Source organism: Pochonia chlamydosporia, chromosome 7, assembly GCF_001653235.2.
Source record: "Pochonia chlamydosporia 170 chromosome 7, whole genome shotgun sequence".
In the NCBI taxonomy this organism is placed as follows: Eukaryota; Fungi; Ascomycota; class Sordariomycetes; order Hypocreales; family Clavicipitaceae; genus Pochonia; species Pochonia chlamydosporia.
In genome coordinates, this window is record NC_035796.1 from 2629489 (window position 1) to 2656593 (window position 27105).

A 27105-nucleotide genomic window follows, 5' to 3' on the forward strand; every position below is an offset into this window, starting at 1 on the left:
ATCATACACAGGTAGACAGCTGTATCCCCCTCCCATGTCAGATTCAGCCTCCAAGAGCAAGTCCCATCACGTCTTGTACAATTTCAAAAATACCTCATCAATCAAGATCGGGATTGGGCAACAGCAGACAGCAGGCTAGATGCTGACCAACACCGTATTCCAGTATTGTCATTGACACGCCACCATGCGCTGCCCCAAGCAGTCAATCTGTGTAACAAGTACCCTTGCAATCAATACAACCCCTCTGCGGCTCAAGGATTGATGCCTAACCTTGCTTGCGTGAGTGAACATGATGCCGCCGGCGGATTTGTATCCTCGACACTTGCCCATGATGACACTCTTTCATTACACAATATCCATTTTGCAATTCGACAATCAACTACGAGGGTAAAAGAGTTACAAGTACACCATTATAGCAAGGTTACTTCCATCCACCAATGTCAGAGAACATTGAGCACTTTCTATGCTGTGGGAGGGTGTTCCAAGATGCGGTTGCGTTGGAGAAACACGTTCGGGACTCTCCGCGCCATCAGCTCCAAACTGTTAGCGATACGTCGGTTAAAGGAGCTGGTGAAACAGGATCTTCGACTGACCCGAGTGTTCCTCGGACCGCGAGCACGGGGTGTTTCTGCGAAGGGACTGGTGATGGGGTGAAGAATACTTCCAAGGAGAGTGGTGCGGGGAAACAAGGTGAGAATTTTGCGAGTAATGTGAGCCTTGGACTTCTTGATGGCGTGGATGGAGCTAATGTTTGGCGTGTTAAGGGAGCTAAGTCAATGGTGGGAAATCACACGACGCTGTTTGTTGAGAGGAGGCAGGGAGAAGAGGGAGAGATTGAACGTAAGGAGGGTGCTTCGCATCCAAGTTATGGGATATATTCTGGTTCGGGGGAGTGGTACTCTGATGTTGGGGATGAGCACTTGTGTGATGGGAAGTGTGGTTGGTGTGGACGGTATGCGAATGTTTGTGGAAGAGTTTTGTGAAGCTGGTTGTAGTTCGTTGTGATGCTAATAGTGAGTTTCGTTCTTAGGATAGGACTCTTTGCTGATATGTTTCGCTTCTTATTTTGGTTTGTTGCTTGATGTGGTTACCACCGAGTATATGTCGTATATCACCTTGCGGGTATGATGTGTGCATGTTTTGCTTTCATCAACTTGGGATATTTTCGAGTTGAGGTCTGGTGGGACAGCACTCATGTGGATGGTGCTGCTGAGGGACAACTCTGCATTACGATGGTCCAACTTGAATCGAAATCAACCTCTGGAGTTATCCGGTTATGACCCCTTATTTGCTGCTGATCAATTTTGTTGCCTCGGTGGTTGCTGTTTTGGAAGTCTGCCCCCAATTGATGGGAACATGGTATCTAAGTGGTTAGTATAAATTGACAATTTACTCCTCATCAAATAAGTGCCAATCTAGTTGCCAGGGTCAAAGGTATCAATATAGCCTGCCTCATAATTTTGGGAATTCGATATCGTCTTACAATTGGCCATCATGGTGGCATGCTGAGGATAGACGCTATCTTGGGCGAAGGAGGTAAGGCAGATGACACAATTGCACGCTGCGTACTGAGTCTCAGTTCCAATCCTCGTTGGCGGCGGTTTGACGGCGGCTTTATGGAAGAATGTTGTTGTTGTTTCTGTTTGGAATGCATCAGAAACGAGACAATGCAAGTCTGGGGTTCGGCAGTTGATGGGGCAAGGGTAAGGGCAACGAGAGTGGACAAGAGTCGATTGTTGTCTCCACTACATGCCAACGGTTGTCGTCATTGTTGGTGAATGAGCTCGTTGTCAGAGACAAGTCTGGTGCGAGGGCGAGATTGTGGACGGGATCAAGCATTCGATGCTTGGTGTTGATGATTTTCGAATGTTGTTGACCACGAGATGTGAACAATTCCTCGAGGACATCTGGGGTGTCAGCCTTGGCCGGGCACCGAGGTTGCATTTTACTCACGTACCGCATGGGGGTTTGCGTGACACCTGGCTGAACTTGGTTTGACCATGCCAGGGCTGAAGGGAGAGAACATGGGAATTTATTTATTGTACAGTCTGTTCTGGTGTGGTTCGTCCGCAGCTGAGCCGCATGGTGGCCATGGCTTGTCTTGGCGGTGATTGGCGACAGCCAGTTTGGGCCAGTTTGAGCCATGGGCAAGCGACAGGCACCGCCAGACTATTGCAGCCATCAAATAGCGTCTGGTTTGATGTCTGGTGGTTGCGTATGGGCGGGTGTCCACTGTAGCTCGCCCGCGGGTCACCAACAGGCCGTCGATGGACCACTAATAGCTGGCCACAGCACCAGACTGGACCGTTGTGGCCTGCCAGCACAAGTTTGAGCGCGTCACCGTTGCCGAGATTTGGCGGGGCATTCAATGTTCAATGTTGATTTGATGGGCATGGGCATTGATCAAATGAACATGGACATGGACATGGACCTGACCCAAAACTGCACAAACCAGGAATTGACTGGACGAAAGCTGGGCATCCCACCAAGCACTTGAATGAGCATGGTGATACGGTGGTGAAGCTAGCTTGATGAGACTTTGACGTCTGGTTGACCTAGTTGACCTCCCTCCTCCCTCGTCCCTCCATCTGACATCCACACCCACATCAATGTCCACATCCCGTCAAGTCTGGTCCTTTTCTGACGCCGCTGCCCATTGACTCCTCAGTTCCCGGCCCAATGCTGTTTTCTCACGCCAAAGAGTTTGCTTGTAAGTTGACGTTACCAGAGAGATCCTCCATACACCCACCAGCTTCACCCTGTTGTGCTTGTGCTCTGCTATGCAATGTCATGTGCAACTTGACTTGACGACTTGATAGCGTAAGAGCAACGCACATCAGACTCGACTCGACTCTAGTCTCCCATCCAGCTCTCACCACACCAGAGCAGACCAGAGCCCCTCCCTCCTCAATCTTCGGCAGACATCCGACCAAGCTCCAGTTTCACTAATTCTTCCCGACACAAACAGGCCTAACCCTCCGCCCGACCTTTACTCGTCATCTCCCAAATTTGTGTTTCGAGCTGCAGCTCCCGATGAGGCTTTGAAACCGCACCGTGATTCTGCATGTGAACGACCAGGCGCATCTGCCAGAACATTACCTCTCAACAAACACCGCCTTGTGTGCCGCCTCCTCCCAACACCCAGCGGCCATACATCCCTTCGCAATCCAAATCGATACCCTCGAGACGCAATTATTAAAGTCACATCTTCCTCGCTCGCTGGATCAGACCTTCCACCACCGTAACTTGGATGAGAACCTAGCTGGGCACGTCGTTCGTCCGACTATCAACTCGACAAATTGTACCCTCCCCATGATTTAGGCATGCGACGACGATCCTCTCCCCGAGCTACTACCTTCTCCCTGTTCCGATTTCGACATTGCCCAACCTGAACACAACCGACATTGTGCCAGACACCATACATTGACGCCGGCGGCACACACACTGGGGCGGTGAGATAACCACCACTCAGAGTTATGCCGCCCGAGCGGCAGTACCACGCCAACAATGGCCGTCATGGCGGTCACGCTGCTGTCGTGGCCACCAGGGAGCGAGCCGGTATGTCTGGTATGCCAGGCACGCCGTCTCGAAAAGAGAGGCAACGAGAGAGCTCAGCGGTACAGGATCCTGGGCTAAAAGACTATGTGCGTTTTTCCCTCCCTCTGGGACTCGGATATTTTCTTCCCTTGTCAGACCCCCAGGACCATTGCTCGCTTCGATTATATTTCTGGCATTGTCCGCGCAGATGGCGAGCATGGTTTTGGAGGAGCATGTTGAAATGAGATGGCTTTGAAGCTGACAATTGCACAGAGATTAGGTGAATGCATTGGTAAGGGAGCGTTCGGGTCAGTCTACAAGGCCTTCAACTGGAGCACCGGCGAGGCTGTTGCTGTCAAGCAGATCAAGCTCGTAGACCTGCCTAAAAGCGAGCTGCGAATGATTGAGGTGCGTCGCTATAGTCTGCCGTCAGGTAACCTTGGAAACGGCTTTTGCTAACGGTTGAGAAAACTAGAGCGAAATCGATTTGCTCAAAAATCTTTTGGTAAGTGCAACTATTCCAAAGAACCTCAATGGCTGCAGGAACGAGGTCTAACATGAAGCAACAGCACGACAATATTGTCAAGTATATAGGTTTCGTGAAATCAGCCGACTGTCTCAACATTATACTAGAGTTGGTTTCCTTTGTTCCGTTCTTAACAATATAGGCGTGTTGAGCTCACCATAAGCCAGATACTGCGAAAACGGCTCCTTGCACTCCATATTAAAGGCCTATGGCAAATTCCCCGAGAATCTCGTTGGTGTGTACATGACACAGGTTCTTTTAGGTCTACAATATCTCCACGATCAGGGTGTCATTCATCGGGATATCAAGGGTGCCAACATTCTCACCACCAAAGATGGCACCGTCAAATTGGCAGACTTTGGCGTTTCTACCAGCACACTAGCGGGAGGACAGGATAAGGAGGCCCAAGTTGTTGGCACGCCATACTGGATGGCACCGGAAATCATTCAGCTTTCCGGTGCAAGCTCCGCCTCTGACATATGGAGCGTTGGATGTACCGTCATCGAGCTTCTGCAAGGGCGACCCCCGTACCACAATCTGGCTGCAATGCCAGCACTCTTTGCCATTGTCAACGACGACCACCCACCGTTACCTGAGGGGATTTCGCCTGTATGATCTCTCCCAAACCCCAACCGGTCCTCCAACTAGCTTTACACGACCATTGTTTACTAACAAGTCTCAGGCTGCAAGGGATTTTCTTATGCAGTGTTTTCAAAAAGACCCCAACCTGCGCGTCTCAGCCCGAAAGTTGCTGCGGCATGCGTGGATCGTTGGATGCCGCCGAGCTGAAGCACCTGTATCCAAAGCACCCGATAACTTTAACCAGGCTGTCGAAGAAGTCAAACAGTGGAACAAAGCTTTAAACTCCTCCGAACCCGCACTTCGATCTTCGACCGGATCCGATGTCACTGGTGTATCATCTCGGTTCGTTGGTGGCACTCCCGTCAAAGGCCCGTTGGGACTTGCTAAGCCTAGACTTGGCGTCGAGGCCTTCAAGACGGCAGAGCAAGCTGGTATGTTGTGTAGACTCGCATTCCCACTTGCGGCTTGATAATATGCAATATTTTGTATATTAGCGTGACCTGTAGCTGTCTCATGACATGGGCTGACCTGATTTAGCAGACAATGACAACTGGGACGACGATTTTGTCACTGCCATCTCCCCGAGTGCATTACAGCTCCCGCACCTAAAACCACAGGATAACTTTGGAGGGCTTTTATCGAGTGATAAGCTGAAGGCTTTTGCATCGACGAATGACCTAAGGATAGATACTGACAACTACGATGACGACTTTGAGGGCGAGTTGTTGACCATCAAAGGCCCAGCACAACAACGTGACGAAGTACAAGATCAAACTCTTCGACCAATCCATAAGAGAACAGTCACGAGTACAGACACGAAGTCACATCAACGTAATAAGTCGTCTTCTGGGAAAATTGGCGCCATAGTAGCCAGCTCCTCTGGACCAAAGTCCCCGTCAAAGAGCCACTTTGGCAGCAAGTTTGAACTCCCTCCTCGTCCAGACGTAGTGTACCGAGAGCAAAGCGTGGAGGATTTCTCCGACTTATTCGTCGATAATGATGAAGCCTTCAACCACAGGGTCAACAGGGCTGTCAGAAGGGTACGATGGTTGATTCCAATTCGGTACTGTCATAATGCCTTGACTGACAAACGTTTTAGGGCTCTCGCGCAACTGATGCACCGCAGCTCTTCCATCCATCAGACTTGACAAGTCTCCCTCGTTCCATGCAGGCTCCCGATGGCAGTGTCAGAAAGAGGCCACCCTCGCGGCCATCTGTACTACCTGATCGACCCATGCGCCGCGCTCGTTCATCCATAGAGATCCAGAAATTCGCCGAAGACGACGATGAGGATTTTTCAGACGTTTTTGGCGCTAGTGATTCCATAGCAGAGAGGGAAGAAAGCGAGCGTGGCTCTGAAGATGGCGGCCTGATGCTATTGTCGAAAATGTCGAGCAACTCTTGGCTGGGAGATGATGAGGAAGAGTATGATCCATTTGCGTCCATGGATCCTGGCTGGGATGAAATGGACCTCGAAGCAAACATAGCCAGAGACAGGCATGCTCGTTTGGCGGAGAAGGTCGAAGATCTTGTCAGTTCGCTGAAAACGACGGAAGCAGATGACATCCTGGCAGAACTGTCTGAAGACTTGGTAGGTCGACATGTTGTACGGATGAATATCGTGTTCCCGCTAACTATCTACTAGCTCGGCTTATTGTGGGAGAACAAGGAAGTCAAGAACTTGATCATTAGCGCGCATGGGTTGCTGCCGATTCTGGAGATTTTAGAGCCCTGCACAGTGAAGAGCAGGCAGTACATGATACTACAGCTGTTGAAAGTTGTCAATGCAGTAAGTCCTTTGTTTTTTGGGGGGGTCAACAAATTTTTGTCATTGCATACATCTAATTGTTATAGATCATCCTTGACGATGTGGAAATTCAAGAAAACCTTTGTTTCGTGGGTGGTATACCCATCATCACTAAATTTGCGGCTCGCCAATATTCCGACGAAATTAGGCTTGAGGCAGCTGCATTTGTACGACAAATGTACCAAACCAGTACCCTTACCCTCCAAATGTTCGTGTCGGCCGGTGGTTTGAATGTCCTAGTCGAGTTCTTGGATGAGGACTATGACGTTGCGAGGGACCTGGTGCTAATCGGAGTGAACGGCATCTGGAACGTTTTCGAACTACAAGGCCCAACTCCAAAAAACGATTTTTGCAGAATATTCTCAAGAAGCAAAATTTTATACCCCCTGGCATTGGTGCTGCACCGAGTGCTGGATGAAGAGGGCGAGGATGATTTGGGCGAGCTCATAGAGGGGCGCATCGTCAACATATTTTACCTCTTTAGCCAGGCCGAAAACTACGTCAAAGAGGTGGTCGCAGATCGGCAAGTCCTCAAGAGCGTGCTGAAGGACCTGCGTCGCATGACGCCGGTCCACCAGGTTACGATGCTCAAGTTTATCAAGAACCTGTCAATGCTGTCAACAACGATTGAATCCCTTCACTCGGCGGATGCTATAGAGTTCCTCATCGACTTATTGAGTTATAGCATGAAGAAGGCCCAGAAACAGTTCCGCGAAATATGCAACCAAGTACTCAATACGTTGTTCAATCTATGCCGCCTCAGCAAGGAACGCCAAGAAGACGCGGCTGTGGGAGGCATAATCCCCTTGCTCCTGCGCATTATGCAGACCGATCGTCCGCCCAAGGAGTTTGCCTTGCCCATACTGTGTGACATGGCACATTCTGGGTCCAAAGGACGGCGCTATCTGTGGCAGAATAAGGGTCTCGACTTTTACGTATCATTATTAACTGATCAATACTGGCAGGTCACAGCATTGGACGCAATTCTGGTGTGGTTTCAAGAAGAGACGGCCAATGTGGAAAATCACTTGGTCGACGGCAACTTCACGCGAGCAATCGTTAGCTGCTTCAGTACTAACAAGCTGAACGCCTTCGATTCTAATCTTTTAGAGCCAATGCACAAGTTGCTCCGTCTCAGTCCATCAATAGCAGCATCTCTAGCCAAACCCGAAATGTTTGCGGGTATTGCCCAACGGCTCGGTCACAAGAAACCCGTCGTCAGGCTGAATCTGTTGAGGCTTGTCCGTATTATTATGGACGCCTGCGAACCCGGCCTTGGCGGTGGCGACGGATCTCGTACGCTCAACAACCGACAGATTCGATCACTCATGGATTCCATCCAGACACTTGCCGAGACAGACTCTGCAGTCCTCGTGCGCAATCTGGCAGCTGAGCTCGTCAAGTCTCACATCGACATCAACTCGGGCATGGTCCTCATGCGCCACGACGGCGGCGGTATATCATCCGCCTCATCACAAGTCGGTTCCGCATCATCTTCAAGACGAGGCACCCGTCGCAACACAAGCTACACACCACCAAGTCTCCAATCGTCGGTATCTATGCCCCAAACACCCACACACCGCAGCAGAGCCAGTCTAGCAGGAAACGCTGGTGCCTACATCGAAGTCGCCGCCAGCCCTCGCCGCACCGCAGCAGCTTCGGCCCTCGAACGCGACGCCATCTACTATCGTCCACGAAGCCGGGACAGCGCAAGCGGCATCGTACCAACTGGGATCCCCCGCCGAGTCAGCGGCGACTCAACCTCGTCCATAAGCAGTTCCGCCACGACAGGGTCAACCGGCGGCCCTTCCTCCAAGAGTCGCCTCCCACGTACGTCCCTCGCCGGCCGCCCGTCAGGCGCCCCCTTCTCCGTTCTTAGAGGGGATCCCGCTCCGCCCATGGTTGTTCGCAGCGACAGCAGCGCCAGTAATAAGGAGAATGGCGCCTCTGGCAACGGCCACACCACAGCGAGTATATCCAGACCGACTTCTTCACGGGACGGCATGGCAGCAGTCGCAGCCGGCGTGTCCAAGAGACGGCCCCGAGCACCAAGTGAGTTGAAGTGGTCGTACACAAAGTGACCTCCATGTATGAATGGAGGAGATGGTGCAGACTTCCAAAGCACGAACTATGTATGTATGTTATGTATATATGAGCGGTAATAGCGGATGACGGGCAAATGAAGGGCAGGTACGTATATATTGCTTTTTGCATGGTGTGTAAGAAAGAAAGCGGGATAACCGGTATGGACGGGAAAGGGGATTGAATGTATCCATATGCATGGCTGGCATTTGCTTATTTGGTGAAGGGTTCATGCATCAGCGGTGGCACGCGTGACTACCAAGGAAAATAAAACAAAATTATGTTTCTTGCCAATGTCCAATATTTTGTGGTGCTACAGACCACATCTTCAAAGGACTCCAGATGTGGCACCAAAGATATGCCGGCCATCTTGGTCACGGCATGTCCAATAACCTTTAGCACAAGACATAAAGACAATCTCCTTGAGCCATCATTTTATTGTGGCACTACTACTACTAAAACTATCACGACCTAGTACATCCTCATATTTATCCCTGCTCGCGATCCTTGCGGCTCCTGGCCGTGCCCTCGCCATCCAGCAGTCTTTCCTCCGCTGACGCAACGTGTGGCTGTCCAGATCCCCAAGTAGGACGGACTGAGCTGAGCGAGAGTAGCACAATAAGAATAAAATAGGATGCACAATGAATGTAACAGTGGAATGTTGCTCATGCCCAATTTCCGCAGCATCCAACAGTCTGCGAGTCCAGGTCTCTCATTTTGCCAGGAACAAACACTATCAACAGAATCGTCAAATCCTGAATCTGTTCCATCAATGAAAGACGGCAGAACATGCTTGATGCTGCAGCAACGCGCAAAAGGTCCCAAAAACAAGTCCCCCATTTCCATATTACGTATTTTTCTTGTTTCTTTGAGTGCCGTGGTATAATCAATTTCCGCCTCCCCTTCTTTATATGAAGACAACCGAATAATACTCAGGGGTATGGCCCCTAATAAAGTCGTGACGATGATGAAGACGCTGTAAAGGAATGACGATGAAGTGAATTAAGAGTAAACGAAATATCCTTGTCACGGTTCGTAAAATGCCAACGTGCCGTTGCGGTCCCTCCAGCGATGCATAAGAAACGTTGTCGTTGGGGCCGTCCAAAACGGCGAGAACCGAAAGGGAAAAACGTATAGCGTCATTTGACTGGGGTCAAATATGCAAAAAAAAGGAATAGAAAAAAACAAATCCGCAAATCCGAGAGCAATCGTTATCAGAGTTCCGGGCGCGTAAAGTCGTGAGAATAACAAAATGGAAGAAGAAAAATATAAAAGGGGTGTATATGTGAATCCGAAGTACATTATGCCATGCCCCCAAGAGACGATTTTATGCGACAGGGGTAGCCTTGCGCTTTTCAACGCTGGTCAGAACAAGTCTAGGGGCTTTGCGCTGGGCGTCAGTCGCCTCTTGTGCCTTGGTAGCACGCAGGGCACCATTTTTGAACACGTTAGCAAAGGAGCTGGTAGTCTCAGCCTCGCCAAGGAATACAGGCTCGTTGCTGCCAATGCTGTCCACGCTTCCGCGGGCCTTCTGGCGAGAGCTAGGTCGGTCAGAGCCGATAGCTCCCCAACTGCCGCTAGCCGAGGTGCGAGAGCTGGTGCATTCCTCTTCGCCAGCCAGGCTGCCGGAGCCGCTTCGCCCAGAATCAGAGTCGTTGTCGGTGATTGGCGAGCACGAATCTTCAGCAGTTTCAGACACGGGGCTCATGCTACCTGCGGAACTACTCGTACCCTTGCGGCGCTCCAGGCCAGCTCGGACCAAGTTGTGCACAGCGGACCGACGGGTACGAGCAGCAAAGTTCTTGCTTCCTTCATGCTTGGCAGTAGGCTTCGACTTGAGCTCGTCCAGCGAAGGGGGTCCTCGTGGCTGCCGAACAGGATGCTCGCCAGCGCGAGCTTGACCTGGACCATAGCCTCCCGTCAATGGTGTCAAAGGGAAAGAAGCCGTCTTTGGGCCGGCAGATTTGGGGGCATCACCAGATGTGCTCAGTGCAGCCAGAGCGCTATTGACGGGCGCAAGAGACGAGGCCTTCTTATGGCCACGACGGAAGGCGTTGGCGGACGGAGGAGGTAGCGGGGTGACTTCCGACGGTGACTCGTAACGCTTGGGAGGTGAGCTGGTGCGGAAGCTAGTCTGGTGATTCTCGGGTGGTGGAGAGACCTGAACCCGTGGGGTTCCCTGCTGAGACTGTTGATATTGCTGTTGTTGCTGCTGAAATTGATGCTGCTGGAGCTGCTGTTGGAGACCTTTACTAAAAGTGGGCGACATGGGCTGCTCGACATAAGGAGAGCTGACTTGCTGAGCTGTAACCGCGGAGGAATTATCAACATAGTACTGGCCAGTGGCTGGGTTGTAGTAAACCTGCTGACCCTGACTGATGGCGGCTTGAACTCCCAGCTGCTGCTGCATGTTGCGGAGCTGTTGCTGCTGCTCATAAAGGGCCATTTGCTGCTGAGCAAGCTGGGCGTGCTGGGCGCTAGACAGATTGAGCTGCTGGAATTGCTGGGCTGCGGCCTGGACATTTCTAAGTTGTTGCTGAAGTCTCTGCTGCTGCTGGGCAAGGTACAGGTTGGTGGCGACGAGCTGAGCATACAGGTTGGGATCCATATGCTCTTGGGCCTGCTCATCCATGGAAAGCTCGGGAGGGGCCAAAACCTGGTCGACGGTGTATTGCTGGTTGCCCATCATGTTCTGATATGAGCTCTGTTGGGCGCCATATTGTGGGAATGCCGTCTTGGGGACGGCATTGAAGGCACTCTCCTGGCCATAACCGTGGAGGTTGGCAGCAATGCTACGCCTGGCGTATTGCTGAGGTGTAGCATTTGAGACGGGAGACGTGGGACCAAACGTGGCTGCAGTCGCAGACTTGGGAGCTGTCCGTAGGCCGGCAAGGAGGTGGGAACGACTTGTGCGAGGCGTAGGGACACCGCCATCCTTATTGGCATTGCCCTGCTTGATGGCGTCGAATGAGAGGGGCTTGATGTTTTGGCCGCCTCGACGAGAAGCCAGGCCACCAGCGGGCATGGGCAGGCCGTTGGCCGAATTGAAATTGCTTGAAGACATCTGAGCGAGACCGCCTGCGTCCATTGCTCAGAAATAGGCAAGAATCGAAGTCGCTAACAGCAGGTTTCGAAGTTCGGAGACTGAAAGAAGAATGAAGAAAAACCGATAGAAGACTACCGAATGATATGCAAGTAATTAGAAAAGTAGAAGAAACCGAGGTTCGTTGTAGCTCGACAATTTTAAAGTCGTGTGATATGTCACAAGACTAGCAAGCATAAAAATCAGGGCCAAATGGCTGGCAGAGGCACATGAACTCGACGAGCGAGGCGTTGAGTAGACCGAGACGAAAAGAAATAAAGTGAACAGAATCCAAGGAACTGTGTTCGACGTGAGCAGCAAGCGAAACAGACAAAGGTTTGTTTCAAAGTTCGCCGTCCAAGATCGACCAGTGTGAAGACAGAAAAAAGGGCAATTAAAACAAGCAGCGAAGTCCTGACGACTGGTGCTGAAGAAGAAAAGTGCGTCAGAGAAGACGTAACGTGTCAATAGGCAAGGGGGACGAAGACGGATTCCACGCTTCGCGCCTGCTCGCTATTGTATCCTCCAAAGAATGGGGCGGCTTCCTCCTTGGCTACTAGAGCAAGTAGAGGAATAACAATGCACTTGACTGTGTGGGGGAAAGTGCTGCGAAAGTGCAAATGCCTCAAATTGAAATGCCGGATATTACAACGTAATTGTGCGCGTCTGACTATGTTCGAAAGCTTTGTGCTACTTTGTTCGGGTATTGGTGGGTGATTGTCGATAAACAGAATGTTGTAGTCGCAGAAATCGCGGGCAGAGCAAAGGATGCTAAGGCGGGCGATGGACAGTGACGAGATCTTTCTGGAAATTACGAAGAACTGCTGCAGATGCTGAACGAGACAGGTGACAACGACGAATGCAGTGATGGTTGATGGAAGTCGATCCAAGTGCAGTGGGTGCGCGTGTGTGTGATTTCTCACAAAACGATCCGGTGTTGCAGCAGGTGAGTACAGGCGCGGGTGTTGTTCGAGTCGACGGAGCAAGGAGCGGCCGAAATTAAAAGGACAGTGGTAAACGGTGAAGGTCCAAACCAAAGTGGTAAATACGATGCGCGTATATGTGTGTGGTGGAGTGCAGTTGTTGCTGTGTTGCCTTCTCAAAAGAATATCCGATCTGTGTGTGGCACCTAAAACGAAAAAAAATCCAACTTTTTGACTTTTCTTTCCCAATCTGTAAACGATTTTTATTTCTTGCTTCTTTGTTTTTCTGTTGTTTGCTTTGGTTTTCCGAAGGCTGTTGCGCTGTCCGGGAGCTATTTTCAAAGGCCCGAGGTCGGTTAAAATGAAAGTGGCGAGAGAGGCTCTGGCTCGGGCTCTGGCCAAGCAAGACACGGATCGCAGACGCAGATGGCGATGGAAAATTAAGGACGGGAGACAAACTCGAAAAACGAGACCGAAATAGGACGATGGAAAAGAGAAGCGGGGGAAGGAGGCGGACGGAGAGAAAGAGAGAAGAGAGGGAGGAGAGGAGGTGAAAGATGAGGTAGATGAGATGGAACGAGAAGAAGAAGTAGAAAGGAAAGGGGAGAGAGGAGGATCAGGAAGAAAAAAACGGTTGACGATGGGGATGGCGAATGGGAGCGTGTGACTGGGGCCGGGGATGGAGGAGCGGGTAGCGCGAGTGGACGAGGTGGGCAAAGACGAGGGACGAGGGACGAGACGACTGGACATCTGGAGTCAATTGGGAAGCGAGGCTCTCTGGTCTGGCACTGGGCCAGGTCAGGTCAAGTGAAGTCAAGCTGGTCTGGTGCATGCTGTCCGTCCCCTGAGTTCAAGGCCAATGCGTGACTGCAAAAAAGGTACTTGGCCCAAGGTGGAGGCGCACTGCGTTAGTCAAGTCCCGTCGTCTGCCAGTGGTATCGGGTCCAGTCAGTTCCACCACTCACATCTCAGAACATCGCATGCTCAAGTGCAGAGGTGCCACTGAATGCCAGAGCCTGATTCAGAGCACTGAGTCCAACCAGACCAGAGCAGACGGGAACCTGACCTGGCCTGACTGTTCAGTGTTGCCTGACTCCGGACCAGCTTGAGCGGAGTGGACCAGTGAGACGTCGTCTAGCGCCTGACATCGCTGGAGCCACTTGTTCCAAGCGTTCTAGGGCCCAGCCTGCATGCACATGTGTGCTTTGGCCTGGCGTGTGAAGCCTGCCTGCCTCCTCCTTCCTCCTTGGCTGCTCCGACCTCCTTGCTGTCATCACCGCCAGTCGTCGCGTCCAATGAGAGCCCTGTACCCGTCACGCAGCAAGTGCCTGACTCTGTCCAATTACAGTCTGCAGAGATGCAGTGTGGCGCACTAGTGGGGACCCTGAACATTTCGAATGCCACAGCCTGAACTGAACTGGACTGGACATCTGGACTGTTTTGAAGGGGTGAATCTGAAGTCATGCCATGATTGGGCCAAGTGTTTCGCCTCTGCCACCAACTACTTAAGTACCCAGTGGATGGAGTCTGTCTGGTCTGGTCACTTGCAGCATTTACCAAGGGTCCAGGACGACGGCGCTTACTTCCTGGAGCCAGTGCCGCTGGAGAAGGCACCAGACCAGACAGCAACGGGACTACGGGAGCAGGACGGAGTTCTCACTGAGCTGATCAAAGCTGGGTGCTCATTGATGCACCAGACCACCCACTTGATTCATCAGGTCTGGGAAACCATGAGTGGCAGGAGCGAGCTCAGCAGCCACATTCCCGCCTTCCGATTCCAAGGCAAGGTACGCGAGACTTGGGCTTCCAAGCCATGCAGCATTACTCAAAGTTCTGCTCTATTCTCGGTGCTTTCTTCACACATGTGGGCGCGTTTCAACACCACTGCCGGTTACTCCGTATTTCAGACTGGATTCCATCCAGTGTTAAAGTATGTGAGCCGTACTCAGGCTGCTCGTTACTATGGACTGTATCCTTTATAACCAACCCCTGCTGTCCATCGCCAACCATGCCCACATGATGGACTGCCAGGAAACGCTTCGAGGCGATCGAGACACGGAGTCGCGCCGAGATGGGCGGCTGAAAACCGATGGGGGCAACCAGACTGCCAAACCAGACCAGACAGCTACAGCCAGTGGGACCTCCCGAACCTCACTGGAGGGTTTTGGTTTTTGCTTATGCAGGGTTTGGGCTTCTGTCACAGAAGTCCAGCACGGAGTATTGTGCCAGGCACATTGACTCAATTAGCATGCGTGCACCAGCAGCGTGCAAGCCAACCAGATGCATGTGCATGCAATGCATCGTATCGCATCGGCAAGTCCATGCACAATAGCATACCAGTCAGCTGGAGGACTCCGTACTCCGTACAGTATGGTTGATTGATGCTTTGACTTTGCCATGAGAGTGAGAAGTTACCAGTTCATCAAGATTTTGGCACATGACAGGCAGATGTTACTGGCATGAGCAGTCTGTCTCTGCTCCAAGAATACACCAGCCCAGGGCAGGCCCAGAACAGAATCAAGGTCTGCGACAATGGCACTATTTTGTGCGCAGCCAAAATCTAGGTTGGAAATGCACAATATCGTGCACAAGCCCAGGCTTCATATCATTGGCCACACATCGCGTCCTGGCACAGTCTGGGGTTCACTTCTCCAGTTCACGCTGAGCAAGATGCTGCATGTAATCACGATGCGTCAAAAGCAATTCCCATTGTTATTGTTTCAATGTTCCTTTTTGCGCTCAACTGACACTGGGACAGACCAGGCAGGCAGGCTTGGCAGGCCAAGGCAGAATGAGGCTTTGTTGTTGCACTGCCTACAATACAGATCTCCCGTCTGGCCCATGGCCAACCACAGATGGCCTTGTCCTCTGTCTGTCAAGATCATCGAGTCAAGCTTGACGGCTCCTTCCCTGAGTTTGGGCTGCCACCATGCACATGCACAGACCCTTCAATGTTCACGCCCATTTCATTACAGACATGGACATAGGAGACAAAAAAGCAATGTGTTTGCTTTGGCTGGTGAATGCCGCCACACCTTCAACAGTCCGAGGACAATGCTACAATGCCCTGACCGCTCTTCCGTTGTGTGTCCATAAATAAATTTGCAGTCGAGTGCATCAGCCTTGCCAGTATTGCAAGATTTACAATAGATCGCATCAAGACCAAACATTTCCCCGTCAATACCGTGCTCAACTTAACACCTTGTGACATGCCAATCTCTACACTTGTCAAGTACCCGGTGGCTCTTTCCCCGGCTTGCAGACGTCTACAGTCAGATGCCGCTCTCTGACTCCTCCATGTCCGCTTCTTCTCCTTGCAGTCAGCATCCATGCCCATGTCAGTCGATGCTGCACGGAGATTTTATCCTCTCTCCAGATACGGAGTCTGTTGACCACGCCCAAGCCTCATTCAGACTCCATCGTTTCGATATTGTCCCATTCCATCCCTCAAGAAAACACGTCGTATTTTTGTAATTAGCCTGCGCGGCGCCCCCTGTTTCGGCTAACCCTGCTAGCGCTGGCTCAGGCACATCCATCGTGCACAACTGTCTCCATCCTTGCAGGCCCCTGATATCAGAGCAAAGTTCAGCCTTCAGGTAAGCTTAGCACCTGCCTGCTGCCGGAGCCTGGTTGTCGAGATGACGGAAGTTTGTCGTCAAGTCACGGCCACCCAAATATCTGACACATGCAAATGCTGGGGATACTGTACATGGCGTCGCTAACTGAAATAGCGACTGAGCTAGCTTGCCAGCCAGCCAACACGACCACCAAAGGGCAAATAATTCTCAGACAAGTTAACCAGCGTGGAACAGAGTTTTAGCAGCCTGATCGTCATCGACGACTTGACTTGACGGAGGTCCCAAAAGGTTGCGTGCGGGACGGGAGCGGCTCGTGGCCAGACCAGTTTAGAGCCTGCTGAGGTATCATCAGACCCGTCTGTCTAATCTGTCCCAAACCCTAATCGAAACGTTCTTCATCTCGTCTGCGATGCGGATTCCAGACAAAGTCATTCAACCCGGCGCTCGGGAATGACTGGTAACGACTCGCCTCGCCTCGCTGCGAGTTGATTCTTCATCTCGTCAACTTCAAACTGCAGACATGACAGGTTCGCCTTGAAGGTGTTCATGCCGGCACCTTGTTGCCTCCCAGCCCTGCACAGTCTGGTGTTATGCATCTTTGCAAAGAGCTCCATGAGACCAGGGTCTGACTAGTGCCAACTTGCGTCTCACTCAAGTCACTCAATCAATCGACAGGAAGAGTGTGGATGGCTCCCCTCCACCTGCGGCCACTAACCATGCACGCCATGTTGACCTTTCATTTCCCTTCCCGCCGATCTAGCCTCGCATTGGACGCCGGCTGGGAGGCTGGGAAATATCGATGCCAAAGTGAGCAATTTGGCCAGTCACCACTGCTTTTGGGCACGCTAATGTGAGAGCCATGTTCGTGTCGGTTTTCTTTGGTCCTCGTGCCCTGTGGGGTTCAATGCCATGATGCTAAATTCAACTTGCGGGACGACTCATCCATGCAGTCTGATGAAGCCCGCAAACAGGCAAACAGGTGCTGGCTGGCTTCCCGGCGCTTCACCCATGCCTAGCCAGCCCCAGGTATGACTCCTGACGGTCAATATGGCCCTGCTGCAAATGTTAGGGTGCAAAGCATTTCACATCGGTAATTTTGCAGGGTCAAGTCACCTCGGGCCAGCTGGTGAGAAGGGAAGAGCATTATTATTTGACGCCTTGTCGGACCTTCCCACATGTAGCGCAATCCGCTCCATATCCTCCCACTTCTGCGATGGCTGGAGAGTGTTTACGCGAAATGCAGTCTGTATCACAGCATTCCTAGGCTACTTCAGGTCGAGGCTCTCAGCCGCAAGCCAGTTGCCAGGCTGTTGGTCAACACTCATTCAATCCTTCCATATCGAGCACATCAAGAGCAAATGTTGTGTTGGGCTCGGTTGAAGGATACACGCTGGTTTGCTGACACGGCCTAGCCAAGAGTATTTCCACTTCATCGCACGAATGACCAGCTCTTCGGAAGCGAAATGCGCTGGCGTGCCTCCGGCTCGTCCATTCGGCAGCGCACCCATCCAACTCAGCTGCAAGTGTTGCTGGCACGGCGCTTAACGGGTTGCATTCCCACCCAATCGATTTCGGTGCCATGGGGTTGGTGGGGTTCGTGAGACTGTGTTGTAAGTCTCGGTGAAGAGAAATGAACCACAAGGAAATACCAATAGTGCTGTCCGGAATCGAACCTGACCTCAGAAAGTCGAGGAAGCTAACTACAGACCCTCTAAATCTAACGTTGATGTGACTGTTATTAGTGCTGGTTAACTTGAGGTCCGTATTATATGGCCGACGTTCACACCGTTGCCCCCACCTCATACAAAAGAAGTGCTCCGAATGTTTGCGATACGCCGTGTTTAAAGCTTCTCGTCCGCGAACGTGCCTTGTTTCCCATTGTTACTCTCTTCCAAATGACGCAGGTTGTTGTTTTCTGCAGTAAAAACCAATAGGAGGTAGAACAATATTCATCCAGCCAAAAGTGCTACAAACTACACAGTGCAACATGGTGATTTGCACCAAGTATAGTTGGGTATAGGTTAGCTTGATGAAGCCCCTCCCAACAGGAATGCGGCCACGATTGAACGTGGACGAAGGATTGAGCGTACTATGCTGTGGCAAGAATCTTGACATTTGAAAGAACTTTAACTTACAACAGCCAAGGGGTTCAGCCATTCTAAGACCTTTCAATGAAGGGGACGACTTGGCACATGCACTCACTGAGCAAACGAGAAGTGGCTGGACTACGTCTGGACGATTGAGATGGCGAAGTTTTCTTCTCCACTACCTATGGATCATGAGGTTGAACACCACAGTCAAATAACCCTGGGTTCTTGTTTATGTAAAACTAGAGGGTTGTGGGATGTGAAGTGCATGCTGTCCCGTACTTGGAGCGGGTGAGCACCCTTTCAGCCTTATTCAGGTCACATTCGGTGCAGGGTATGCCGCCCTCACGGCATCAACACGAATCAAACTACAGGTTCAACGTCCTCCAAAGCATTTAACCAGGTGCTTTGAACAACTCACCACAGTGTAGACATTTCATGCGCATACCAACTTGTGCGACCCGAATCATCCGTTGGGCTCTGCCTCTCTCGGCCGATTCCCTTTCGGGAATTACGTCAGAGTTGCTCCGCCACGCTACCAACTCTCTACTGTGCTAAACATTCAGAACCTCTCTTCAACATGACATGAATCACAAATGTCCAAACAAGACCACAGAATGGATAGTGCTGAGACACGACAAGTTTCTACCGCGCCGGTATGACTTCTGAGATTATCTGCCAAGCAGGCATCTGACAGCTTTAGGCACCGGTTCAACCGATGACAAGTGATGCTATGAAACTAAGAGGCGGTGGACACCGTCCTCTCGGCGAGGTAAGTCATCCGTTGAAATGGTAGCTTCCTAGCTAACTGAGTAGCCGAACCGCCCGAGTGTGAGCAGGATGGGTCTTAATTTCTGTTGTCTCGAGAATCTACGGTGCTGTTGAACCTGTGTCTGGGGTTTGAAGGCACAGCAGCTATAGGAGTGGGGATTTGCAGGCAGAGCAGTCGCTCATAATCACTTCTGGTGCCTAAGATGTATGAGTTTCCATTATAGCGACTAGTTACGAATACTATATCAGTCAGTACGAGCTACGCGGATCAATCTGGCGAAACATGCCGCAAAGACACCACTCAAACCGCACAAGTGACATGTAAGCAGTCTACGTATGGAGCACGTATGTCGAACGTCTTGCCAATAGGATTACATCCAGAGTGCTACAAAACTGCCAGTGAATGAGGCACCACCGCGTTTTGCTGCCGTTGAAAACGGACATGTGCGTCGAGTGCTCCATGGTGTTATTAACGCGCAAAGCTAGATTACACAACGGCGACGGACATGCTCACCGACATGGACGAGGCGGACTTGTGTAACAAGCCCTATGCTACGGGTATACGCGTTGTTGTCTCGGCTGTGGATGTGCTCGCGTCACAGACATGCATTCTTTCTGGCTCCCGAGACAACATCGTTTGTGTGGTGTATTACTTGATTTGATGGCACGTTGAGAGTATTCGAGTCTTGGTTTCTTGTGCTCAAACATGGGTATTATAGAGGACTTGCCATTGCAGTCGTTGTATCAAGCACGTATATCAAAATGCAAGTCAGAAACCTCACTCTTCATCTTCCAATATAGACTCTGCAACAGCCAAGCTCTCACTTCAACTACATCAAACTCATCAGCTAATCACAATCTCAACCACAGTTCAAGCACATATCCAGCCCACCCGCCTTGAAACTCCCAACACCGTAGCCTCGTCGTTCTCGCGCGGCAGGCATGCACAACGAGCCTCACTATCGGCCGGTGTAGCTCCCATCTCCGGCCCTTCCAACCTGTCAGCCTCAAGCCACTCCTCCATCATCCCCTTCAAATCCCTCGGGATCCCATCATTGGCTTCTCCCCATCCAATAAAACACCCCCTACACACCGTGAACAAGGACGCCACTCCAAATATCACATATACCGAGCATGAAGAGCCAAAAAGTGCGGGGATAGAACTCACTAGCTGCTCCTTTGGGATGAGATACCTACTCAGACGTCATCTGTGCATGACGCGGACTGTAAACGAGTTCTTGTACTTTCACGGAGGGACATCCGTTCACACCTCTTTACCCTTCAAACACCATCTATGTAGTCTGTTGTGCAGAAAACAGCAGCTAGTTCGTGACAAGCGCATTCATCCTCCGCCCAGGCTCACCCTTTTCTAGTTTGGCAGACCATCCACATCCAACCTCACGTCAGAACTCTAACCCCCATCATGAATAACACCTCCGCACGAAAAAGCTCACCCCGCCGTCTAAGCCACCCAGCATCCCTTTCCTCAAGTGCAAAGCGTAATCTGTAAAGACTGAATTCACAGTACCAGTCACTCAAAACAATTCCTTCCCTGAACAGTCACTGTAAGCAGAATCAATCCCTGCCCAGAGAAAGCGCCAAGATTCAGCCCTAACCGTCAGACTCGGAGACATTATCCCCCCGTCTCTACCGAACCTACCGGGTGATCAGGACGCAAAATGACGAAAAAGCACCCTCCAACAGGGCTGAAAAAAAGAGGGGAATGCCTTCTTCCAGTGCAATTCAGGGAATTCCCATCTCTGGTGGAATGTTCGAACGGACTTCTCCGCGCGGGTAAAACGAAAGGTCAGGGATGTAGTGACTGAACTTTTCAGAATCTTGGTAGGGAATCCTTGTTAGGTTGACGTCGTTTGGCTCGTTTATCGTAGGAAGTGTGTAGAATCCGATGCACGATACGGGCAACCCGGGCTGATCATCCAAGGCACCGATGTCCGAGTTTGGGTCAACTCTGCGAAGGGGGGCATGGCTCGACGTGAAGAAGCGCTCGGCCGTCAGACTTTCAACTTTAGGCTCATCAACAGAGTCGCTGCCTTGCTTCGGACAGTGGTCTGAAACGGGAAATCCATCTTATTCTGCCGACTCGTCCCTGGTGGTGGCGCGATGCTTTGGTTAAATCACTCTTCTAGAAGGCGTAAGCCAGGGGCACGGAAGGGGTTTAAACAGGCGCAAATCGACAACGCGGTGTCAGAAAATAGTCATATCGGTCATTATCATCTTATGTGCACAAGTAGAAATATCTATAAAAAAAAAAAAAAGTCAAGTTCTCAAGGTGCATCTTAGTCAAACACCCCAAGACGGTATCAAGCCGCGCCCCTTTTGCGTCCGAGTCAGATCTTTCCGATCTTTCCGTGTCCCCCCCCAGAAGTTTTGACAGACAAAGCCAAAAAAAGAAAAACATTTCAATCCACAGTGAAGATAGAAATCCGCAATCCTAAAGGAAAATGAAGAACCGTTGCTCAATGTGTCCAGTAACTGACATGGTTGCCGCCCCAAAAAGTAGGTACTTGAAGTTGAAAAACAAATTGACAAAAGCCCAAGGTTGCCCCGAACTTGGTGAAATAAATTGCTCTTTGCTGAAACGTGCTTTCGCTGTCGCTGACGTTGTGAAACTGGCCGATACATGCTCCGTGCCGGGAGCCAATTCTAAAAAGTGATTCGTTCAAGACTGTACAAAGACGCCGCCGCCTCTTCTCGAGTAAGCATCCTGTCGCATTTCCTCTGGTGTCACCGTTGCGCCGTAGAAACCACCACCGTGCTCACCTCCCGCAGCCGCACATGCCAGGCACACACCACCGCCATAAACGCGTGTATGGCGAGTCCAACCCGCGCCTTCATTGTCCAAGGCCGAAATGATCTCGCCTTGGATGTTCACTTCTCGGTGACCTTGGCCATCGCCAAAAACCTCGGCTGCGCCAGGAGGCGGCGGTGGCAAAAGCGGGCTCGTGGGCGGATACGAGCTGGGCGAGAAGGAATCCACGTCAGCCTTGAAGGACTGTTGAGGAGTGGGAATTCCAATGGGCAGGGTCCTCTGGTAGGATCTCCGTCGAGGCGTAGATGGCAAATTTGAATCAGGCTGTGATATGACCGACGTAGTCGAGCTCATGTAGTCTGGGTTCGGCTGGTGCATGAAACTGTCGACAGCGTGAGGCTGGCCTGGTGCAATGTTGAACACGGCCGAGCTCAGCTCAGGCGGTGTTAGTGGTGGCGCAGGCGGGAGCCGAGAGATGAACTGTCTGGGAACTGCCTCAGCGCCTGAACTCCAGTTTGGATCAATGGTGAGCTTGGCCTTTGCAGCCATGCCATCGCCGTCTCTGGTTACAGCGTCCTTGTCCTTCATGTTGTTGATAAACCTCGCGCTGGGAGACTTCTCATCGAATAGCCAGGCTGGGCGACGGGGGTCTTGTAAGTGAACCGAGGCTTGCGAGGCGCCTTGGATTTCAGATGGTGATGATGGCAATCTACTCCTTCGTATCAGAGCATATAGACGCTGCAACGAGAAACGGACAATGATTAGGACGGCGAAGAGGGCAAGACCTGTCCGGATCTTGTCCAAGGTGGGTTGTTGCCCGTTCAAGTAGTCAGCGGCCATGGTCAGGGAACCGCTGGTCGGTGTTATTTCACGATTGGTCACTGGCGTCACTGGCATGGCTGCGCAAAGACTGTCCTGTGGCAAACTTTGGCGTCGTCAGTGCAGGGGTCTGGGACAAGGTCGCGCTAGCTCGACTCCAGTCACGTCAGACGGGGCGGTTGTTGGTCTGCCCTACGAGTCTGTGGCCGGGACAATGACGGGGTTTGAGGGAGGATTGGGGGCCCTGCAAGAGGCGAATCGGTGTTGCAGCGGCTGCCAGTCGTACAACTGTGTGCCGATGGGGAATCCCTACTTGTTCGCGACGATTGGATCTCCTTCTCGCGTGATTGATACTCTTTATGTGTGAATAGCTCGTGGTGCCCGCCAATGGAGCCGGGCGGCAGCGCTTTGTTCGGCTTTGTCGCTCTGTCGTAACACTCGGGACCAATGTGAATCGCACTGTCCACCAGCCTCATCGATCTTGGAGAAGCGCTGGTTTTCTTGTCCCTGTTCTTCTTTCAAGAGGACTCCACTGGTTGTCATCCAATATTTGACTGGCTATGTATCAGGCCGTAGTGCCAGTGCTTGATGCAAGTCGTAGATACGTTCCGTTTTCCTTACTTCGGGAAATGCGATTCGGGGCAATGAAGACTGAGCAGTGCCGCCTGGTTCTGCCAACTATTGCCAAGCACGAGGGGGAAATATGGCTACTTTATGTGCTGCGACACACAATGTGGCTTTCTTGCCTTGACCTTCAGAGAAATCGGAAAAGGAACTGGCGGATGAGATAACATGACAAAGTTCCTTTCTCCGAGAGACGAGGCGCATGTTTGGGGCGCATAACCTTTTATGTCGTCCGCCATCCCGTAAACTCATCTCACCTTGACCACAAGAAAAGACCTGAATGCGCAGGCAAAGCACTTCCAAACCCTTGTCACTAGTTTGTTACTGAACCCACTTGGGCATGGTAGCTCCGGTAGGAGCGTCGCCGCCAGCCGTGGATGGCACATCGTTCAGCTCTGAATGTCAACGCCGTTGAACACCCAGCCTGACCCTAGGGAAATTTTTAGCTCCCTCGTGTTGGAACGAGGGTGACGGGTGATGGGCACACACCCCAGGACTAGACCCTCATCCATTCTTCTAGCACGACAGTTAGGTCGAATGTCTAAGTTGGCCTGATTTGGTACTTCATTCTGCATCACCCAACGAAGCGCTGCCATTGTTATCACTTTGGCCCTCTTGCCTCGTACTAGCCCTCCGAGCTGCAAGATGGCGGCATCCATGTTTCTGTTGCGTCTAAGTCAGTACGGAGTACAACGTAGGAAATAATGGCCCAGGTGGCTTGCGGACCCAGGCCAGATTGGTCCGTGCCGAGTGATGAGATTAAAGGATGCTTGTCCCAGAATTGCAAACCAATGCCCAACAGAGCAAGTCAGCTTGCCATGGAAAAGCGCATCTTGGTGGCTCCGGCAAGAAAAAGCGTAACATCAAAAATCTGCAGAGCAGTTCCGGATCCGCCGCCCTCGCCGCATACATACAGACCAAAGCCATGCCGATGACCATCGGGTCGGCCCTAGTTTTCAGCGAGGATTTGGACCATAGTGGCTTTGCTGACTCGACTGGGACTTGTTTTTGCAGCCACTGTGGTCGAAAGTGAAAACCGAAAGCCCTTTCATGGGTTCATGGTTCAAACACTATTTCCCCTTCCACATCCGGCAGTTCAAGGGACGTCAGAGTCAGTCCCTGTGCAGGAGTTTGCAGCAAACTTCCAGCTGAAATGGGGTCCTTTCAGACATCCAAAGGCATGGAGTGCTTCCCACCCTTGTCTCGATTTTGCATTGAAGGCATCCTGCCGTAGGTGCGGACCGTGTAGCCATTGGTGAAGTAAACAGAACCCGGTGGCAGATCTTCTCAAGAAAGACGGGTGGTGTCCCCAAAGCGAGCCACTGTCGCGGCGGGCAAAGCAAAATCTTGGAACAACAGCAACAAAACTTGATTCACTGGGCACCTAGGTATGTGGTGGTGGCCAACTGATGAACAGGCGAGAAGTACTGTATGGAGCCGTCTTTTACAGAGTAAAAAACGGAATCCAGCTGTGCATGACAAGCTCTAGCCACTTCGACTTCGATCTGCTCTCTTGAGGGCACACCGTTTTAGGGCATCTTTGGCGAAAATAAGTGGTGCCAGAGCCTGTAGTATTGTGTAAGGCTCGAATCGGGCAGCATCCAACATCAAATGACCTCTCTCTTTGGGAGTCTGGGCCAAAGTTGACAGCGGGCTCAGTCAACCCGATGGCAGGAAACGTCCAGATGTCTGAAGAAAGGGTGTGGGCTCAAGGAAGCAAGTGGACTGGAGGGACGGTGACGGTGACTCGTGGACGGCGCGTGGCATGGTCGGCGAGTTTGATGCAGCTTGTAGTTCTTGGATGTCGGTCGGGACGAGGCGTGGCGTCCGTCACGTCAATCGTCCGGCACGGCTCTGGCATCTGGCACACAGAGACTGTCGTGCTTTCAGCTGGCTTGGGCTAAGCCAAGCCGTGTGGTGTTTTGCCGCATCGACATGATTGAACCATCAGCCAAGTGTGGGGTACATCAAAGAATGCACCTACCGGTTGGTCATGCCATCGACAAAGGCAAAATGTCAACTAGCTGCAGTGACTCTTTCGATTAAGATGAACAACCCGTACAGGGGGGACCAAACGAGTCAATAATTGGAAGAAATAGTTTCTAAGTGAGTAGTCACTGTATCCCTGATTCGTGCTCTGTGCGGTCCAGTACAGATTGCAAGACATGCTGCTGTGTTGAGAGACTGGGCCGGGTACCTAGGTATGTTGTGAATGTGGTGAAACGGGAAACGTGAAACCTGGACTTCCTGACAACATCATCTGACGATATTGCAAACTTATGGTCTAATTGACGTGAAGCTTGACCAGTCAAGGTCATACACCCCCAACCCAGCCTGGCCCGAGCCGAGCTCCGATCAAGTTGCGTTGTAAGTGCGTATTGACTCCTTATGGTCTGATTTGAAGGTCGTATATGAAGTAATAGGCAGCTGTGACCAGTGCCATTTTTGAGTAGCGAAACTCAAATTGGCGACGAATCGTGTTGACCAAAGAAATCACAAGAGCAAATGCGTATACGGCGAGAGACTGACTGACTATTCCGTACCGCATCTGGGTATCTTACTCCAGAATGACAAGGCAGGGATATTGTAAGTTGGTCTGTTGGGGCGGATGCCTGACAAACTGTAATTGTGGGTGATGTCAAGTTTGTGCATATTATGAAGCTGTGCGGAGGGGTTGCATGTGTGTTCTCCTGGTGCTGCATACTGGGAACTGCGCATGTGCAACTTACAATTCAACACAGCCTGAGGCGCACCTTCCTGTGATACCATCCGGGGACGGTTGCCGAATTCCCTGTTGCACATTGTGCGGAAGGAGCAAACGATTACATAGCAAACAAGGAACGTGTTGGTGTTCACACCGACTGCCTGCCCGCCTGTTGTTCCCCCCAACCTCAATCCTCGTGCGACATGGAGGGGGCCTGCCCTCGATCTCATCTAGATTGTCAACAGTTTTCATCTACAGCAGATCATCGTCAGGGGAAACAGCATCACACGGACGCATCATACATTGACGGGTATATCAACTCGAATACGTTCAAGATTCGAGCCAGATCTCTTTGCGCCACGCTACGTTTTCCAGACTGTCCGAACAGGCTTCTCGCTCCTATCCTGCTGCCCGCCTCGAACTGCAACTATCATCAAGTTTGACCCCCAATTCAATGGGAAACATGTCTGGTCGGTTCTTGGAGATGCATGCAGGTGCAGGGTCAACTGGTGGGGATGCCGCTGTCCCCAATAGCCTGGTAGCGAATCAAGCCGGGACCTCAGCCAGGATGGCCTCGAACATGCAAGAAAATTGAATCTTGCGGCCACAATCTGGAGCCGATCGGCGCCAGCCACCTACCCTGACCAGCTGAAGCAGGAGAATTGGCAACCTAGATTGTCACCCTCATCAACTGCATCTCGGTTTCTAGAATTTCTCACTGGCCTGCCGTCGAGGATTTCGGCCAAGCCCCGGTTTTCTCAGTCGACACGGATCGAATGGCGGCATATTCATCCAGGCCCCCCACTGATTTATCCTCCTTTGGGCGCTGGCCATGTTCATTACAGCTGAGTGTAATCACCTGGAACTGGGACTGGAGTCTGGTCCTTGACAAACTTCCCGTACATCACCCGTACATCAAAGGCCACGTCCAACTTCATCATCACGAGTGCTTTATGGAGGGCTGTGCTGGGACCATTACTCGATGAGCGGGCCCCATGCTTATGGACGCCCATCGAGAAGCTCTAGAACAGCCAGCAAGGACATTGTTTACCTGATGGACTGTTCAGCAAATTTCGCCGTCTTCCGGCTGAAATCTTGCAGCCCGCGCCACATTTTGACGCCCTGCATCATCAGTGCAAGGATCTGTTTGATGCCTGAACAACTCGCAGGAATTCGGCTTGTAAAGATCGTCCTCAACGACAGGTGCTCGGTA

General features: G+C 51.5%; 6 protein-coding genes across 6 annotated transcripts; 2 read left to right on the top strand and 4 right to left on the bottom strand.

Annotated features, from left to right (window-relative positions):
- Positions 1 to 3507: 3507 nt before the first annotated feature.
- Positions 3508 to 8533, top strand: VFPPC_09366 (cell division control protein 15, cdc15; the record flags this gene model as incomplete). Its single annotated transcript, XM_018287913.1, has 10 exons — positions 3508 to 3558; positions 3811 to 3945; positions 4013 to 4042; positions 4107 to 4171; positions 4231 to 4672; positions 4746 to 5076; positions 5183 to 5685; positions 5745 to 6236; positions 6291 to 6434; positions 6500 to 8533. 10 exons carry the CDS (start codon positions 3508 to 3510, stop codon positions 8531 to 8533), a joined length of 4227 nt encoding a protein of 1408 aa, XP_018139246.1.
- Positions 8534 to 9005: 472 nt separating this feature from the next.
- VFPPC_16525 (hypothetical protein) lies at positions 9006 to 9380 on the bottom strand (the record flags this gene model as incomplete). The annotated part of the gene is made up of 1 exon (XM_018294278.1): positions 9006 to 9380. One exon carries the CDS (start codon positions 9378 to 9380, stop codon positions 9006 to 9008), a length of 375 nt encoding a protein of 124 aa, XP_018139245.1.
- Positions 9381 to 9861: 481 nt separating this feature from the next.
- On the bottom strand, positions 9862 to 11622 carry VFPPC_14588 (hypothetical protein; the record flags this gene model as incomplete). Its single annotated transcript, XM_018292356.1, has 1 exon — positions 9862 to 11622. One exon carries the CDS (start codon positions 11620 to 11622, stop codon positions 9862 to 9864), a length of 1761 nt encoding a protein of 586 aa, XP_018139244.1.
- A 4255-nt stretch (positions 11623 to 15877) lies between these two features.
- Positions 15878 to 16075, bottom strand: VFPPC_09365 (hypothetical protein; the record flags this gene model as incomplete). Its single annotated transcript, XM_018287912.2, has 1 exon — positions 15878 to 16075. The coding sequence occupies one exon, from the start codon at positions 16073 to 16075 to the stop codon at positions 15878 to 15880; it is 198 nt and encodes a 65-aa protein (XP_018139243.2).
- Positions 16076 to 21655: 5580 nt separating this feature from the next.
- Positions 21656 to 22642, bottom strand: VFPPC_14587 (hypothetical protein; the record flags this gene model as incomplete). Its single annotated transcript, XM_018292355.1, has 1 exon — positions 21656 to 22642. One exon carries the CDS (start codon positions 22640 to 22642, stop codon positions 21656 to 21658), a length of 987 nt encoding a protein of 328 aa, XP_018139242.1.
- Positions 22643 to 24246: 1604 nt separating this feature from the next.
- On the top strand, positions 24247 to 25092 carry VFPPC_18139 (hypothetical protein; the record flags this gene model as incomplete). Its single annotated transcript, XM_022429795.1, has 3 exons — positions 24247 to 24408; positions 24470 to 24589; positions 24772 to 25092. 3 exons carry the CDS (start codon positions 24247 to 24249, stop codon positions 25090 to 25092), a joined length of 603 nt encoding a protein of 200 aa, XP_022285207.1.
- Between the last annotated feature and the right edge of the window lie 2013 nt (positions 25093 to 27105).